Source organism: Lepisma saccharinum, chromosome 21 (assembly GCF_977018435.1).
Source record: "Lepisma saccharinum chromosome 21, izLepSacc3.1, whole genome shotgun sequence".
In the NCBI taxonomy this organism is placed as follows: Eukaryota; Metazoa; Arthropoda; class Insecta; order Zygentoma; family Lepismatidae; genus Lepisma; species Lepisma saccharinum.
In genome coordinates, this window is record NC_139249.1 from 476,870 (window position 1) to 496,189 (window position 19,320).

Here is a 19,320-nt window from a genome sequence, read left to right on the forward strand (position 1 = left end):
GATTAAATACGGTATTAAATAAACTAAATTTTCCTTAAGTTTTGGAAAGGGCTCAGTTGCCCACATCACTACCTCAAATCTCGTGTTTGCCTCCTAGTACAACAAGATATGTTGTTATGAAGGCCCCGAATGCAAAACATAATGTCGCTGCCCAATTATATCGATCCAGCCGTTCTGTGCTTGCGTGCAATGATGTATTGATGGACAAGCAAAAAAATCTGCTCGAATTCCTTGAAGACATTAAAAGAGAACACACATCGGGACTCAAGAATTGGATTTTAACAACGCACGACCATTTGTAATACATTTGGAAGCGGGAACATTTCCCCGAGAAGCAATGTTTGTCAAATTCTCTTTCGGGACGGGGAAGGCTTGCGTGCGGCATATCTAATGAACTCTCTCGCACAGAACCGATGCAGAAATATGTCTGGGGTCGAGAGTTGTGGAGAAGCAGAGCCAATCATCGATTGAGCGAGGCGTGACCAGATTCGAAATAAAGACATTTTGCTGCCGACGGTGACAAAGTCGCCCCCTCCTTTTTTCACGACCGAGTCCCGACTACACTGACAGGGAAAGACCGATGCAGGAAGGACCAGGCAATGATTCATTCCCCGTAATCGTGGCGGAATAGTGCTATTTCAAGACTTTTTTCTGATAGATCGGAAGTGGTGTATATTCTCATATTAACTTTCGTATCGTCATTCAAATCCTAGATGGCAGAGACGTCGCCATTGACTGCGCGAGGGCCACAGTTCGCCATTAACACTCGTATTTGAAATTCCTAACAGCAATAATTTAGATCGTAATGTTTCAGTGGACTTTTATAGTAAAACGAATGGTCTATTTCAAAATTACTTGTGTGTTTAGTACATTTTTGTAGTTTCCTGCTACAAAATTCTGTGATTTGTTTGATCTTATTAATAAATTAAATTATTACAATAAACGACAACTCAGACGTAGCATAAATTGTCATAGCAAAAACGGCCCTTCTCAGGACCACAACCTCCAGTTAATTACTGAACTGCCAACACAGGCCGAACCTCAAGTGACAGTTTCAGGGGTAACAGAAGCCCAGTCATCGCATTACGCCACTATCACAACTCTAAAGCAGATGGAAGTCAAGGAAACAGTACTTCAACATGAAACCTAAAGAAACATTCATTCTAATCGCAACGACATTACTTTTGTTCTGAAAAATCAGTTTTTATAGTAGTGCAGGAAAAATGCGAGACACGGGTTCGATCCCGGCGGGGAGAAATGCAACTTTCTTTCCACCTTCTCAAGTGGCTCCGGCGCCCACCCAGCGTCGCACAAAGTGTGTACCTGGAGGATACTCTGAGGAGTAAAGGTGGCCAGGGGCGTGGTGCTGATCACATCACCCCCCACCATCGGCCACGATCAAGAAAGTGGTGTCCTAACTCCCTATAACTATACGCCTTCATGGCGTGGTGCAAAGCACAGGGGAGCACTTTACTTTTTTTACTTTACTGTGGACAAACCATACTGCAATATGATGTACTGTGTATTATTGGTAGTTACAGTAGAAATTATGTATTAAAATTATGTATTTCAGTTAGAAAGAAACTAACGAAGGACTAAAATTAAACGGTGTGACTCAGTTGTTAGCATATGCAGATGATGTAGACTTACTGGAGGATGATATAAATACAATTAAGAATAATGCTAAAATATTTTTCAAAGCAGCTAAAGAGATAGGTTTGGAAGTTAGCAAAGAGAAAACTAAATATATGCTTACAGGCCGAAACCAAGCGTTAGGTAATAATCAAAATCTAATTATTGATAACAACTCGTTTGATCCAGTTTCCAAATTCAAGTACTTAGGATCAAGGGGTCCCGGGTACGATACCCGGTGGAAGCACAAGTGGTTCGGATCCCACTTTAAACTGTAGGTCCAGTCCCGATTAGCCTTACTGTGCATAAAGTGGACTTAAAACACCAAATCAAACAAACAATCAATTACTTAGGAGTAATATTAACAAATGAAAATTATATTAAAGAGTAAATAAATAAATGCAGGCTTAATTCAGGAAATGCATGTTACTTTTCTCTTCATAAACTTTTGTCGTCTCGTTTAAAATAAAATTTAAAACATACAAAACAGTAATTTAAAAAAAAAGTACAAATTAAAGTGCACCCCTGTGCATAGCACCACGCCATGAAGTAATGCCCCACACTTTCTTGATCCGGTCATAAGTGGGGGTGATGTGATCAGCATCACGCCCCTGACCGCCTTTACCCCCAGGTACCCATGTTATTCGACGCTGGTTGGGCGGCGGGGCCACTTCGAACTTTAGAAGAGTTCCCGGATTTGAACCGCCCGGGGATCGAACCCGGAACCTTTAGCATGGTAGCCAGACGACTGAGCCACCACGGCCACCAAATTTTGCCTGTCATATTATATGAATGGGAAACTTGGTCCCTTACATTGAAAGAGGAACATAAATTGAGAGTATTTGAAAACAAGATCCTTAGGAAAATATTTTGGCCTAAAAGGGATAAGGAGACAGGTGAGTGGAGAAGGTTACATAATTTGGAACTACATAATTTGTATTCATGTCCAGATATTATTAGAATGATTAAATCAAGAAGACTTAGGTGGGCAGGCCATGTGGCACGAATGGGAGAGGAAAGAGGAGTTTACAGGATTCTTGTTGGGAAACCTGATGGTAAGACACCTGTAGGAAACACAAGACGAAGATGGAGGGACAACGTTGAGATGGACCTAAAGGAAATCGGTAGGGATGGAAAAGAGTATATAGATCTTGCTCAGGATGGGGACAGATAGAAGGCCTGTGTTGCTGCAGCCATGAACCTTCGGGTTCAAGAAGGCTAGAGAGGTAGTTAGTTACAGTAGAAAATGTATGTTGAATACACTAGGAAAGTATTTGCCACTTACTTGCTTGTTGTACTTTCTGGGGCGTATTTGATATTTATGTATTATTTATGCTATAATTATGATTTTACAAAAATATAATTCTTAATCATTAGCTAATGGAAAAGTATCACATAATGCTGACTTGTGACACCTGCTTCCCTCCCCCATCCAATAGTTAGTTATTGCTGAGTTTCCGTTCTCTACATTGAAGTGGATGTTCTAAAACTTCGTTAAGTGGAATTTTAAGTGTGACTGTTTAGCTAAAATATAATGACCTTCTTCTAGACATGTTCGTGTAAACCACCAGCCTTAATGATTTGGTCGGGAAAATTCTGGTTCGTGGTCTGAGCATGGGTGTATAAAACGCCCTACCCACTAGACCACGGCGGCTACTCCCCCATAGAGTTCGTTGCAACAATCAATATCACGTGACCTTTCCATAGAGCATAAGCTATGACCAGGGCCGGATTATGCTGGGTGCTATTGATGCTGCATCATTGGGCCCATTCCTGAAATAGGCCCGGATGAAAACAGACGAGAATTTTCCGAAAGCTGAACAGTTTTCTTTTGCTATATTAACCTGAAAATAAATCTTAGAATGAAATTTGGAGTCCCAATTTCGGACGCCTAGGTACACCGTTACTTATTATACAGTTACTATTATTCTTTGTGCTGTGTCGTAACTATAACGTCGTTGTGTTTATTGTTCACCGAAGATTTCAAGTTAATGCTATCAATTTTACGTTAAACAGTTTACATAGTAATTTAGCTGCTATTATTGTTCGGTAAGTGCGACGTAGTAAATTTTTCACCTTGAAAGTTAGTTGTACAGAAAAAAATCGACGGTATGCAGCATCAGGCCCAATTTCGTCTTAATCCGGCCCTGGCTATGACTGTGTCCGAAAGGTACAAAGAGCAGGCCTTTAAGTATGGTCTTCACGGAAGTGACGTCACCTAGTGCAGTTTGAAAGGGCCAATTAAACGAGCAATCGAGCCCGCAGGACGCAGCCAGCTTCAATACAGGTTTGTTTGAAATTGTGGAAGTCGAAAGTCAGCCATGTGTTGGTTGAACATTGAATGTAAGAACTTTCAGAAATGTTATTTGATTTTTCTATGGGCGAAAGATAAGTGTAACGCGGGAAAAGCAACGTTGACTTGATTTAATTTGATTCATTTTACATCTCATTTCTTCCACCTTTGGTAATAGCGAAGATGAGGGTGAGTGATGATGTGATGAAATTGATGAAGGAACATTTACAAAGAACAACCTTACCCAGGCCTGGATTCGAACCCGAGACCCCTGGCGTCGTAGGTAAAAAAAAAACTGGTCTTAGTTTTATCTACTGACCGCAGTTGGCGCTCCAGTCGAAATGCATTTCGAAAGGTTTCCGCTTCCTGTCCCAAGGCTCGAATGGTTCACGCGCTACGACGCCAGGGGTCCCGGGTTCGAATCCCGGCATGGGCACGGATGTTTGTGAGTGTTCATTCATCAATTTCATCACTCATTCCCATCTTCACAAGAAGCGAAGTAAACTAAAGCAAATCAATCAATCGAAGGGTTCATTTCGGACACGGCCCATACTAGGCCAACGATATTGCGCACGTGACGTACTCACCTCGACCCTGACGCCGTCTACCTTGAAGCTGGAGATGGGTGGCTCGTCCCGAGGGACGAACCTGAAGAACTCCTCGTTGTCCTTGTACCACTTCACGGAGTAGAGCTTGTTGTTCCCGATCTCAAACTCGCACTCCAGGATGGCCAGCTCCCCCCTCTTCGGGTAGCGGGGGACGTGGATTTTGGTCAGCCTGAGGGAGAGCACGCCTGCAACGAAAAGGGGAAACCATATTTTTAAACAGCGCGGTGAAATGTGTGGCAAGTCACAATAATCGATAAGAGATGGCAGAACAACACCTTTAGAAACTTTGAGACAAAATTGAACAGAATCGAGAAAGAAGTTATATATAAAGGTAGAAATAGTTTGTGCACCATATCACATTATAATGTACGCTAAAATAGGATTCAAGATAGATGAGGAGCGAGGAACTAATAATGAACTATAAGTTAGAGTGCGCAAGTGAAAATAAGTGTTGGGCGTTAAAATTAGGAACTGAAGAAGAACATCTTTCAATATACAATTTTCTGTTTTTTTATGCATCTCGTTGATTAGAAAAATTGACATCACATGAGCTACAAATTTTCTTCATCATGTCTCAGATCAAAAATATAGGAAAGAAGGGTCAAGATAGGTAAAAATACCGAAATATGTTGTTTTTATGTAAAGCAAATTAGCAAATATGTGAAATATATAATATCCTGACAAATATGTAACGTAAAACTTATGCAAAATCATGTCAGTTATACAGGGTGTCATTTTAATGACGCCCACGGACCACGGAAACGTATAGAGGACATCAAAACAAACAACTTTTCTCAGTAACATTTTTCTCGTTGGTGCGTCGTTTCGGCGCTACAGTCGTTCAAAAAAGCCCGTTTTGCCGCCTGAATGCTGGCAACCACACAAAACATTTGATTGCATTGGTGACGTCATATCCCGTCATGAAGCGATGCGTTCCAGGGTTGCCAGGAACACACATACTCTTTGAAAAATGACATAGCTACAATCAACCACATTATGTACCGTAACACAAAACGAGAAAAAACGTTCTGTAACCTAACAGGAAGTAAACAAACGATACGAAAAATAGTAGAAACAAAATAGAATTCAAGTGGAAGTGGTCATATCGAATTTTGTCTCAGCTTACATGTCAAATATTTGCAAATCTAGTTACAAAGTTTGGCATCTACAATTTGGTCTATCCACTTCGTTTTTCTGATACTATTTTTATGTGACACGCTGAACAGATGACAAAATAGAAATGAAAGAACTCAAAATTCCAAAGGTAAGCAACAGATAATATAATGTATATTCAAAGCATTATGAGGCAAGTGGCAAAAATGATTGAAAATACAGGGATATAAGTAGTAGTAATACAAGCTCTAAGACGACTATGTGTTTATCTATGTACCGGATACACATGTGATAGTTTGCAACAGGGCAGTATATTCGCTACTTATTGATCATTACATTGTTACTGTGGTTGTACGTGTTTTAGCCGTAATGTAACAACTTGCACCTCGGATACTTCCGTCATTAGCACAAAAGTACCACAAGGCATCTGGACACAAACCTGTAGATATCAACCTTGCAACGAGATTTGCAAATATTTGACATGTAGCTGGGCGGAAACAGCCACGTGTAAGCTGTAAGTCCAATAAAATTTATTGTTGTTGATATTTTAGATCTAGGTGAGACAAAATCCGACATTGACATTTCATTTTGAATACGTTTTTTTACCATTTCTCATATCGTTGGTTCACTTCGCCCTTCCCCGGAGATTACTGCTGATCTTCTGGCTGGTAGGCTATGATGTTCGGTCTTCTGGACGCGTTTCTCGCTTTGTTTTACAGCTAATAATGTGGTTGGTAGTTTGTCATTTTTCACAAAATTTGAGTGTTCTTTGCAACCCTGCCGTGAGCTGTTTCGCCGCAGGATATGACGTCACAGGTACGATCAAATGTTGTGTTGGGTTGCCAGCATCCAGGCGGCAAAACGGTCTTCTTTGAACGGCTGTAGCGTCGAATCGACGCACCAACGAGAAAAATGTTACGGGGAAAAGTTGTTTGTTTTGATGTCCTCTATACGAATCTGTGGTCCGTGGGCGCCATTAAAATGACACCCTGTATAATTCGTTGACATTTCCCTGTCCAAGTTATGTATCTAGAAAGGAATAGAATATGTAATTACATACAAATCCGAGGTCTAATCATAAGACTGCTTATTGTTTCAAGAAATATGCCCTGAAACAGTTTACCTCCAGAAACATTGAGCAGCGTTATTTGTGTGAATACACACACACACACGCAAACATTAATATGTTCCTACGAGTAGATTGATCGATTGAAATGTTGAGAAAAGTACATGATTGGCTGGTTATAAAAACAACCCATAACCCTGAGATAACGCATGCTGAGGCTGGTAAAAGGGAAGATAGCAATTGTCCTGGGAAGATCCCGAGGGTGACAACTGCGTACTAACTTCATCTATTACACCGTTAAGCCTTGTTTCCATGATGTGAAAAACTCAATATGCTGACCAAGGCAGTAATTTATTTTATTATAAAACATAAACTAAACGTAACGTTTCAACCTTCTAGCAAGGTCCTCTTCCGACGCTGTACCAAGTACAAATGTAACAAGGTACAAAACAGGACGATATATATACACAAACATTACTCCCCTCCAGAGTATTAGAAAGTTGGTCTGGAACATTCTAGCATCCTTGTCAACTGTACTTTCACGTAAAAGGCTTAAACATATTTTCTTCCATCTAGAATGTGGTTGGACTCTTTATCTCCCACTCTTTTTCCTTCATTCTTCTTCCTTCTTCTCTCCTCTTTCTCTCTTGTCCTTTCCACTCTTCCTAACACCTTCTTCCATTCTTTGTTTATCTTCAGTCCCCCATTCCAGTTCATTGTGTCTTCTTCGCCTTTCTTCCCTATTTCCGTGGCCTCCTTCCATTTTCTCACTAGCATTCTCTTATCCCTTTCTATCTGCTTAACCTCATCCCACTCTGTCATGTCCTGTTTCTCTCGTGTGTTTAGATATCGCATTTCTCTCCCTCTCTTAAGTCGTACATCATCCCTATGTTGTTTCAACCTGTCTTTCAGCCTCTTTTTCGTTTCTTGTATGTAAACGCTCTGACATTCTTTACATTTTACTAACTTCATGTGCCAAATGGTCCCAAGTTTGGTGAACAATAGTTGAGGTTGGATGCTATTGACCACTTAACTTAAACTTTTGACAAGAATATTGGCATTCAGGGGATGCAGTCTCATTTTCGTCAAAAGATGGCGTTGGTCCTTTTAGATTTAAATCACAGAAATAATTAACGGAATCGACGGTACTCTTTATCCTGCAAGTTGCCTTATTCTCGTATCCTCTTGGAACACCCCTCCCCTCCCCAGTGTAGTACAGGCGTTTGACCCGTAAACAAATTAAAATGATGAAACAGCGAAATCCACTCCCCTATTCTTCCATCTTGATCATTTCCTTCAAGGTCAGGACAACAAGAGCATCAAATCGGGCATAATCCGGAAACCCTCTGACATCCTTTCTCGGGCTGAAGGGAAATTAATTAAACTCTTGGAGAATGACAGTAGGCCACGTGACGTTGCATGACTCGTCTCGCTTCCGTCGATGACGTAACGCAAACTAATCATTTGATGAGAACGGCTACGCTTCTAAAATTCAGTGGATGAAAATATTGTTTTGATATTCAGAGAGCACAAAACCACATTGTTTCATCAGGCACGTGCCCAGGGAAGGGGCCATGGAAGTCATGACCCCCCTCCCTCGAACTATGAAATATTTAAAGGTGAACTTATAAATTTGTAAAAAGAAAAATCAATTTTGTCCTCGCATAAATGAATGTGAGGGCCTCCCCGATGGCGCAGTGGTATCGTCGTCGCCTTGTAATCAAGGGGTCTCAAGTTCGATACCCTGTGGAGGCACATAGTGGTTCCGATCCCACTTCAAACTGTAGGTCCAGTCCCGATTAGCCTTACTGTGCATAAAGTGGACTTAAAACACCAAATCAATCAATCAATAAATGAATGGGTTTGTTGTGTAGAGAGGAAGGCTCCAGAAGTCTGCAGTCTGAAACATTGCGTACTTTAAATTTTATAACCACTGATGCAAGGCTGCGAGATTTACCGATTTAGTTGGGACAATTCCTTCCTTTTAATCCCTGTCCCGACTTTTTCGAACTACAGTTTATTTTCGTTAACTCGCATTTACACATGTTATTTTTTACAATATTAATTGCTAATACGTATAATTTAATTTATAATATACTAGCTAATTGCCCGGCGTTGCCCGAATATTTATTTATCCCAATCTTCTATTAGACAGGAAAATAATGAATTCTAACTATAGTGGAAAATGAACTTGAAGTTGAACGGCATCGGTAGTGTCACTATTCATCTTTGCGACCCCGAAAACTATAGATTCCACACTAATATCGGTCGTTTTACATGTCACCCCTTCCTACCCCCACCTCTAGGGGTGCCAGGGGTGTGTTACCCCCACAGTATTTCTTTCCATATTGCAAGTGATATGTGTACCAAGTTTGGTTGAAATCGCTCCAGTCGTTCGAGAGATATGGCTGAACAAACACACACACATCCATTTCTATAAATTAGATTACAAATTAAATCATACGCCAGGGGTTTCGGGTTCGAATCACAGCCTGAGCATAGATGTTCTTGCGAGTGTATTCTTTCATTAATTTCAACATATCATCGCTCATCTTCATCGCTGCGATTAGACACACTTGGCAGAAAAGCAACGTAAAATAATCTAATTCAATCAACCTTGCAGCATTTCTGAAATCTATTCCCTCCCCTTTAAACACGAATGTAAGACTAAGCAAGAATTAAATAAAATGTAACACTTAATAATAAAAACTTTTAAACTATTTTATATGCATATGTACATAAACACATCTGGGTGCGGGCCTGAGTTTTATTTAGTATCCATGATACTGTTGTGCCTATTAAAGAGCTGCAGCAAGAACGTTTCACTCGAGAGCCCGGTAGTTTGCACGGACGACATTAGATTGATTGATTTGCTTTACTTTACTTCGCTTTTTGTGCCACTTTTGGCTAATTTGCGAAGATGGGGATGAGTGATGACATGATGACATGCCCAGGCCGGGATTCGAACCCTGGACGGCAGTAGATAGCGTATGGGATTAAGAGCTCATGGGTTGCCATGATGTCACCAGCGAATGACTCTTGACCATGCACTCGAAGTCCAGTAGTACACGTAAGCTCACCTCACTTTGTACTCCGCCAGTTTGTTTATATGCAGATGATACAATTCAACCTACAATTGTATCAATACACGCTGTATAAGATACACCTTATTTCTAACTTCGTTGACCGTACAACCGCCATGTCCGTGGTATTGGGCATACAATAATAGATCGTGAAATGAAAGATGCAGTGAAATAGAAACTTAAGTGAAAATATTGATTGATTGATTTGGTGTTTTAAGTCCTCTTTATGTACAGCAAGGCTAATCGGGACTGGACCTTCAGCAGGAGCGTATATTCTAGGCTAATTAGGCTGTCTTCGAAGCCTGAACGCTAGAGAATAAAATACAGGAGAAAAATCGATCAGAAATTGTATATAAAATTATTCATATCAGTGAGATGATGATGGTGATTCTGGAGTTGGCAACATGATTTCCTATGAGTTGGCAACATGATTTCCTATGAGTTGGCAACATGATTTCCTATGACTTGGCAACATGATTTCCTGTGAGTTGGCAACCTGATTTCCTATGAGTTGGCAACCTTATTTTTTAGGAGTTGGCAACCTTATTTCAATTCATAGCCTAGGACCAGTGACATAGTGAGATAGCACAGATATTGGACTCAGTATACGCTACTGACCTTCAGTTTAAAGTAGGTATCGAACCCGAGACCCCTTGATTATAAGGCGACGACGCTACCACTGCACCATCGGGGAGTCCCCGAGCGTTCTTAGAGCATGCGCGACTAAGATGCTATTACGACCATCCTGCATTTTTTAAAATTTATGCAGGGTGCAAATTAAGGGGCCTGCCGGGGACCCCCCCCTCAAATAAATATCCCCGGCTACATAAAATTATTTTTATCCCTCCCAGCAATGTCTTTATCCCCCTGAAAGAAAATGAATTGAAAGCATATAGCACACCATATCTTAGCTATGTAGCAAACACAATTGAAAAATCATTCGTGCCCGTTAATGGTCTCAGTCCTAAAAGTTTTCCCTGCCGAAAAGTAGGCCTATGAAGCCTCAGGGATTAAAGGAGGACATCATTCTGCAACTGACCAACCTCACGGAGCCGAGACAACAGCTCATACTTTATATGTATTAAAGTGTTCACAGGAAATTGTACGTGGGTTAGAGGGACGTTAAATTTGAACTTGGGAAATTTTCAGTGTTACCAGTTCGATAGCTCTTTTTGTGTATGTGTAAATATACGAAAACATTAAAATGATGACCATAACGTATGAAAACGTATACAGTAAACAAATGTTTTTAGTGTATATTTTTATACAATAAATTTTTCCTTGGTCAGCATTTTAATGTTTTATTAACATGGAAACAAGGTTGAACAGTGTTATCATTGTAAATATACTGTTTATAAATTACGTGTATGTTATCATGCGATTTGATGGCTGATGTTAGAACCAATGTTCTAAGCTACTTAGAAGCAGAAAGCAATAGTTAAGTATATTCGCTGGTAACATACACAAAATTTGCGTACCAAATAAACATACTTCTCCCAAAATAAAATCACAATATGCTCCTGAGTGAGAATCCCTCCCAAAGCAAAAAAAAAAAGTAAAGTGCTCCCCTGTGCATAGCACTACGCCATGAAGGCGTATAGGGGGTGTGGGGGTAACGTCCCACACTTTCTTCATCCGGTCGTGATTGGGGGTGATGTGATCAGCATCACGCCCCTGACCGCCTTTACCCCCCAGGGTTTCCCCCAGGTACCCATGTTATTCGACGCTGGGTGGGCGCCGGGGCCGCTTCCATCGTTAGAAAAGTTCCCGGATTTGAACCGGCCGAGGATCGAACCCGGGACCTTTAGCATGGTAGTTAGACGCGTTACCGACTGAGCCACCCTCCCAAAGCAAAAAGCTTAATTGACAGTGAATTTATGTATCCATTTTTTCTCATCGAAAGCCAATAACTGCACAGCACATTCTGATCAGAACTAAAAGAAGAAAGTTTAGCTTCTTCCAAATCGTAAATACGCCACTGAAAGTGATTGATACATTTTCTTTTCGAGCATTTTTCTTTCTTTTCTGTCTTTTTTTCTTTTTCAAAAGAGGTGGGGGGAAGTCACACTAAAGGTCTCCTCGAGACCCTCTGGAGAGAAAGAACAAAGTGTTCCCCCAATCTTTATTCTCCGAATGTTCCTCAGATCTTGTTAGACCTACTTAAAAGTGATGTCGTAAACAAGTTTTAACGCGGGTCAAACATCGGAGCTGGCCTCTGTGTGTGTGAGAGAGAGGAGGAGAAAGAAACATCTCTATTGATCTCTTCCATAAGGTCGATTCCCTGGACGCAGACAACAAGAAAAACAATCCTAAGACCGTCATCAAATACGCGCCAAGAAATGCGAACAAAAGACTACGTGTTTTGTCTCCCGGCTGTTTTTTGTCTCGTTTTTCCGATAGATGTCTCTGTCGTGACCTGAGTCTGCGAGTTGCCGTTTAAACCCTCCGAGGGGGACGAATTTTGAAACTTTGTCGGGATAACTGCGAATTCTACCGATCAAAAAAACTTGCCTTTCTTCCCTCACTTTCTACCGCCTGTGTTGTGCGGCTAAAGATGTTGCAGGGGAATCCACACTCGAGTATGCAATATTTGAGATTATATATATATATCGTTTCGGCAGTGGTTGTGATAAACTTGAATATCATGAGTATTTCTGTTTAAGCTGAATTTTGGCCAGTTCCTAGAACACTACTAAACGCATGGTCACGAAAGTAGGCGGCTGGGCAGAATGGATGATATTCAGCGAACAACTTCCCCCACAATTTATTGCGCGAAAACACGCCCGCCGCCGTGATTCCGGCAAACGTTTCGGAGCGTGTTGGAAACGCGTTTGATAATCATTGCGCTCACAGCTTTTGTGGCAGTGATTCAAGGTACAAATATAACGATTACATGCCAAATGTAGTCTTTCACATTTTGCTAAGACTCGTAACAATGACCAGAGTATCTAAAAAGATGCTATTACCACAAAACAACGTTGTATAAAGCTACGTAACATACGAAAAAATACAAGACCGTTTATCATGGGATCAATCGGAACTATCCGAAAGTGCAGTGGCTAACGCTATCGCCTTGTAATCGAAGGATCCAAAATTCGATTCCCTGTGGAGGGAATATATTTTAAAGTGAATTAAAAACAAACTTTGTCTCGTGAAAATCATAATTTATAGAAATGTTCTGAAGTACAAAATTGTGTACTATTTTTTTCAGACCGTAACGTATCGTTGTCACTTTTCATATTAAGACAGGCATAGAAGAATGCTGAAATACAAATATACGGATACCGCGAACGCATCCGCTGATCGATAAGCATTATTTCAAATTTTCTGTAGACATTATTAAAAATCGTACAGCAACCACACGCATTGCAAAGCATGCGGATGTAAAGAGTAGCATAAAAATCATATAACGCTAGCCAGAAACACAGTAGCCTACTTGCCTTTCAAATACGACTCATATTTCATCCCGCATTGGAAAAATTAACCATCGAAGAAACTGTATGAAAGTATGATGTTCTCTCACAATTAATACATAAAGAATGATACACACACACACATACATACATACATACACAACGCATTAATTCACAAAATAACGAAAACTTCATTTGAAAATCTACAATAATACAATTAAAAATGTTAAGCATCGGGTTATTTCATGCACGCAGCATTTGCTTCGCTTCACGCAAGCCATGACTTGCCGAACCATGCGGTTTTGGCCAGATTTCCCATCATGCTCTGCGCCGCTGACGTCACATTCAATATCATCCATTCCGCTGGTGCCACATGTGGGATAAGCAAAGCGAGTGCGGGACAAACGTCGCTGGTTCCCGCGCAGTGTGTGGCAACGTCAACCGGGCTGCGTTCCCTAGTTCGAGCGTCAGACCGAACTCTCTCCGGGGCAGTTTTGTGTCATCCCTGACCTTTCGAGCAAATGTCAGTTTGTATCACGTGGATTACAAAGACCAACTCTACAACGAGATCATTCATTCTCTTAAACCTCCGAACACACGGGGTTGTGCTCCGACGTGGCAACAGCGCCAACTTCTGCCACCCGCCTCATTTCATGGCAGTGCGTATAGTAGTGCAAAATTCCAAAAGTCGCCGCCCCTCCCCGCGGTGCTTCACCCAAGCGCCCCCCCAAACATTAATTTCGCAGACACCCAGTTCCTGATATATATCTCCGTAATCGATGGTCGTAGGCAGATAATCTTTTTGTAGTCTTAATCCTCATCACGTGGGCTACAAAAAAAAGTTCTGTTTACTGTTTTGCCAGAATTTAAAATATAAACTTTAAAATGTGAAATTTTCCTAGTACTACTTTTAAAAGTTTTGTGCGTACTGTGATACCATTGCACGCACCAAAAGCGTTCAGTATTGAAAAACGGTAACAACAGTAACGTGGAATTATCGATCTTATAAAATGTTGTTTTAGTTATTCAAATCCCACGCGGTATGACTAGATACGCCGTCGATGCTACAAAATGTCAAAGAGCGGTCTTCACGAAAAACAAAAAGAAGTGGGGCAACTCTTGCACAACCTCCCCCCCCCCCCTTGCAGGAGAAAATTATCCATTGCAAAATCGATATGTGGAGTCACGGTCTATTTGCCGTCGTCCCCACCGGTGTGGAAAGGTCATTTTCCATAGATCAGCGCACACCCGGAGCCAGACTCTCGCCGACCGGAAGAAACTCCGGGCTAGGACTGGAAGGGGGACGCGAATGATGGAAACGGTTTTTCTTTCTTTTTTCCCCCCACCGGAAACGCTCGCAACTTCGTTACAGTCCAGTGAGCACTGCGAGCACCTGTTGAGTCCGGTCCTACCTTTTCTCCAAATTCACTTAAAAATATCACCGGAAATTTGTCAGCACCAGCTTCTGCAGTCCTTAAAAACACCGTTAAAAACTTTTATTTGATATATTTTCTTGATAGTCACATGAATCTCTCACCTTCTTTTCCGAATGCCCATCCGTTTCATATCTAAGCAGCAGGGTGTGGGGTGTAAGGAGTGACCCTTTCTAAAGGTACCCCCAGTTGGCCCCCGTGGCTAGTACATCGCGCTACGACGCCAGGGGTCCTGGATTCGAATCCCGGCTTGGGCATGGATGTTTCCAGACTAACGAGGGTCTGGCGTCTGGAGTCAGCCAGCAAAATCCTCTGTGGGGCTCGTGCCGTGTCGTCCCTCCATCAATGTCATCATATCGTCACTCATCCCCATCTTCGCGATTAGCCAAAACTGGCAGAGAGGTAAGAAAATCACGAACATGCGGTATTTATTTCTCGTTGTTGAGCGATCGATTTCGTGTATTTTACTTCGCTTTTCTGCCACGTCTGGCTAACCGCGAAGATGAGAATGAGTGACGATGTGATGACATTGATAAAGGGACATTCACAAGGAGCACCTACAGTATAACCAGTCTGGGATTCGAACCAGTGGTTGCTGGCATCGTATCGCGCTGTGGTCACGGAGGTTATTCCCTTGTATAGCGAAACGTCGAGAAGACCTACTATAACGGCTAGGGATACGTCGGGCTGACCCCCCGACTATTCCAATACTGGTTGAAGATCTCCACGCTTAGAGGTGACGAAGGAAAGTGTGGGAGGGAGACCAGCAGTCGGTAGGTAAGCCAAGGCCCTTCATGGGCTGTTGCGCAACGGATTATTATTATAATAACGAAACGTGGGGTGTAACGTTTTAAATTATTTACTTCTTGTTTATACATATTTTTATGATGCCTATAGCCGGCTCGGTAGCAGAAAGCGTTAGGTGATCAATTTTCGATCATTCCCTGTTAGTTTGCCCGGCCTGAACGTCTTTTCATCAATTCCATCTAATTCTCACCCTTCTACATCATTGCGACTAGCCAAAGGTGGCAGAAAAGCGACGTAAATTCGTTCACTCCACTAGGGGTCCCGGGTTCGAAGCCCGGCCTGGGCATGGATGTTTGTGATTGTCCATTCTTCAATTTCATCATGTCATCACTCATCCCCATCTTCGCAAATTAGCCAAAAGTGGCACAAAAAGCGATGTAAAATATAGCAAATGAATCAACCGTTCACTCCATAAATAGATTGCATAAATAGATAACACCTAAAAATATTGCATAAAGACGACCATGGTTCAGGCGCTCGAGGACCTCGGCCATCTAAAACCCTTCCCTATCAACAGTACGACCGAAACTCCCCCGCGAAGCCCCCCGTTACTCCTCCGCCTTTGCAAATGAGGATCTACATTTAAATCTCGCTCATTAGTATACTGCCTGCTTCACGAACCATTTCCGCGTGCATTTGCATAGTCGCTGCACGGCACGGAAGGATCAATGCAGTTTGTTACTCGAGATGGAAACCGCCTGCTTTATGTGGATCTGCATAACGGGACGCGTGCGAGAATAATAACTGCAGGCCGTAAACAACCGTGTACAACGGAAGCCCCCCGTTACTCTTGCAAACTTCTTTTTTGCATCCGAGAAGAGATAATAACATGCTTGGTGCTTCTTTAGTGGCGTGGTCGTGTAACAACACTTTGCTAACTGCTTGTAGGTACTAAAAATTAACTTTAGTAACTTCCCAACCAGCGCGATAAGCAAGAAAAATGCTGCAGCGCGTTGATTTTTAACAGCAAGTAACTTTTACATTGTTCTGAGTCGGGACGAGATAGTGTTAAGCCATACCTTCGAGAAGCACAGACTATAAAGTTGTAAAGGAACAGTTCTGCTCTTAAACTCGAAATTTCTTTCTGACCCTAACCTATAAGAAACATCTTCTTGACAGTCATTTCATTTGAAGAGTTTTCCGAATCTCGTTTCGAACTTTTTTCTATTTTAATTATTGTAATGTCCATTTTTTATTTCTCAAGCTGATTTAGATCAATTCGGTTTTCCTTTCAAACACAAGGTGAAATAAAAACTTTTAGTAAAAATATCACTTCTTCCCGAAATAGAAAGTTCCTTTTGTAGATCTTCACTTAATGTTACTACAAAATATTCTCTTGTGATGGACTGTGATAGGAAAAGTAGCTTTCTTGTAGTAATAATAATTTCCGATTTGTTGTTTGAGATCTTTTGTATATTATATCTGTATTAGAAAACTATGCTTCTGTGGGTCTATGGATTTCACGAATTCCCCGACATCTACCGTTGTTAAATTGAAATTTTCTGAAGCAAATGGTGTAGGTAAAACACATAGAGGTTCACCCGTCGGACGTTATTTTGAAGTTTTGTCCGTGAAGGCTTTTTAAGAATTATTCAGCGTGCGTTTAATATTAAAAGAGGAACATACCGTTAAGAGTATTTGAAAATAAAATCTTTAGAAAAATATTTTGACCTGAAAGGGATGAGGAGACAGGTGAGTGGAGAAGGTTAGAACTGCATAATTTGTAATCATGTCCAGATATTATTAGAATAATTAATCAAGAAGACTTAAGTGGGCAGGCCATGTGGCACGAGTGGGAGAGGAAAGAGGAGTTTACAGGATTCTTGTTGGGAAACCTGATGGTAAGAGACCTTAGGAAGGCCAAGACGAAGACGGAGGGATGACGTTGAGATGGACCTTAGAGGAACTCGGTAGGGATGGAAAAGAGTGGATGGATCTTACCCAGGATAGAGACAGAGGGAAGGCTTGTGTTGCTGCAGCCATAAACCTTCGGGATTAGCGTTAGTTAGTGTTGAATATGGAAATAATAACACAAAACTGAGAATGAAAACAGTTTTCTGTATACAATCAAGGACAATTACGTGACACAATTTAAACGCATGTCTTGAATGTTTGACACGGGCTCCCCTCTACATGTTCCTGCTCTGTAAATGATACATGTTTTACAGTTGAAGTGACGTAAAGGAAACGAGTGAAATAGATTTCAATGGAAGTAGATAGATTGTTGAATAATTGATTTAAATAGTAATCATTATCGCACAGGAATTAAAATATTCCCCTTCATTTTCCCACTTGGATGTCGCATCGAGCCACATCACTTTCACAGATTGAACGAGGCAACGGGACACATTGACAAGTCCATCTTTCCAACTTCTCTTTTTTTTCCCCTTTGTTGCAATCACCCGCATGACCACTCACAGGACGCGGACCGCCGCGAAAGCCGGCAGCTGGGAACAAACATTCCCCATCGTGGTTATCCTTTTGTTTCGTTTGGTCAATGTGTCACATTGAAAAATTGCCTTTTCCTAGTTTATCAAGGTCTTCTTCGCGCCACGTTCGATCTTTTTTATCCCTCTTCGTGGGACGAGAGGAGACGGCGCTTCCGCCCCCCTCCCCCCCGATCCCTTCCCACCTCGTGCGAGATCTACCGGCTGGGAGACCCTTATCTTCCGACGACTTTGGGTAGCAGTGTTTCCATCTCTGTTTGGACTAAAAATTACATTCGTGTAACTCGTCTTTACTTCCCAGATCTCTTTATCATTTTCGGTAAGCAATTTGGGAAGTTATAATCTTCTTCCATCTTGTATCATATTGTATAATTTTTCAAGTCTTCAAAAGTAACAGTGAATAATTAGTACACTGCGGAAAAGTAACAGTGTCCACCTCTATTTTCATTCAGTCTGTTTTCCACAATGCGAAGATCATGAATTGTCAGAGGACAACATCTGCTTCACAACAAGAGAATTCCATTCCTTAGAACAATACAGGATGTAGAATAACAAGGAATAGAAATAGTGATGAACAATTTGCAACTATTAATCTTTACCGCTGGCTGTACCAGGACGAGACATGGGTGTGATAGTTGAAGAAATATACCTCAAGGAATAACTGTACTTCACCATGCTACGTCATCAGTCAAAGCAAGTGATTATTTACATGATTATATGGAGATAGGTACATGTTTCCTTTATATTAATTACTAAGGGAAAATTGCAAGCCTGTCCTGCGTGGTTGTTCAAAGGTTCGTGGCGTGGAAACGAGGTGTTAATCGGAAACTTTATTAAGAAAACTGGCAAATCTTCCATGAAATTTTTTTCTCCACTGCCCTCGGGATGTGGACAGTTTTCGCTACTTAAGTTTGCACACATTCAAGCACATCTTTCCTTTTTGTTATGTGATAAATCGTATCACTGAATTAGCCCTAATCTTAATTAGTTAAAACGCACGAGGAAAAGTGTGTTGTACTAAATTTAGTTTGTTTTTTTAAACAATTTGAACTGCATGTTTACGTATTATTCTTTTTCTACAAAGCTTCAGAAATAAGCGAAACCCTTCCTCCTCCATTAACACCCGTGGCTCGACAGCCGTCGAAGGGCCTTGTCCTAATCTCCCTCCCACACACAATCCTCCCTAGAGGTGTGGAGCTCTTAAACCGGTAATGGGGTGACGTAGGGTCAGCACGTCGAACCCCCAGCGGTTATAGGAGATTTCAGAGACCGGGTTACGCTGCCCACTCGTAGCTCCCCAACGTGGTGGGTCCTATACACAGGCCGAGAACCCAGAGACTGAACCCAGGTGGACTCGAACCCATGGCGTCCCGCAGTCGGAGCACAACGCCTTAGATCGCACGGCCATGGAGGAGGAAACCTCCC

General features: G+C 41.6%; 1 protein-coding gene across 1 annotated transcript in view; it reads right to left on the bottom strand.

The window, feature by feature from the left end:
- LOC146003939 (cell adhesion molecule 2-like) overlaps positions 1-19,320 on the bottom strand; it is a 56,776-nt gene that overhangs the window by 10,447 nt on the left and 27,009 nt on the right. Inside the window, exon 2 of the mRNA XM_083142452.1 lies at positions 4,513-4,718. Coding sequence (XP_082998578.1) covers positions 4,513-4,718 — 206 coding nt within the window. The remainder of the gene's footprint in view (positions 1-4,512; positions 4,719-19,320) is intronic.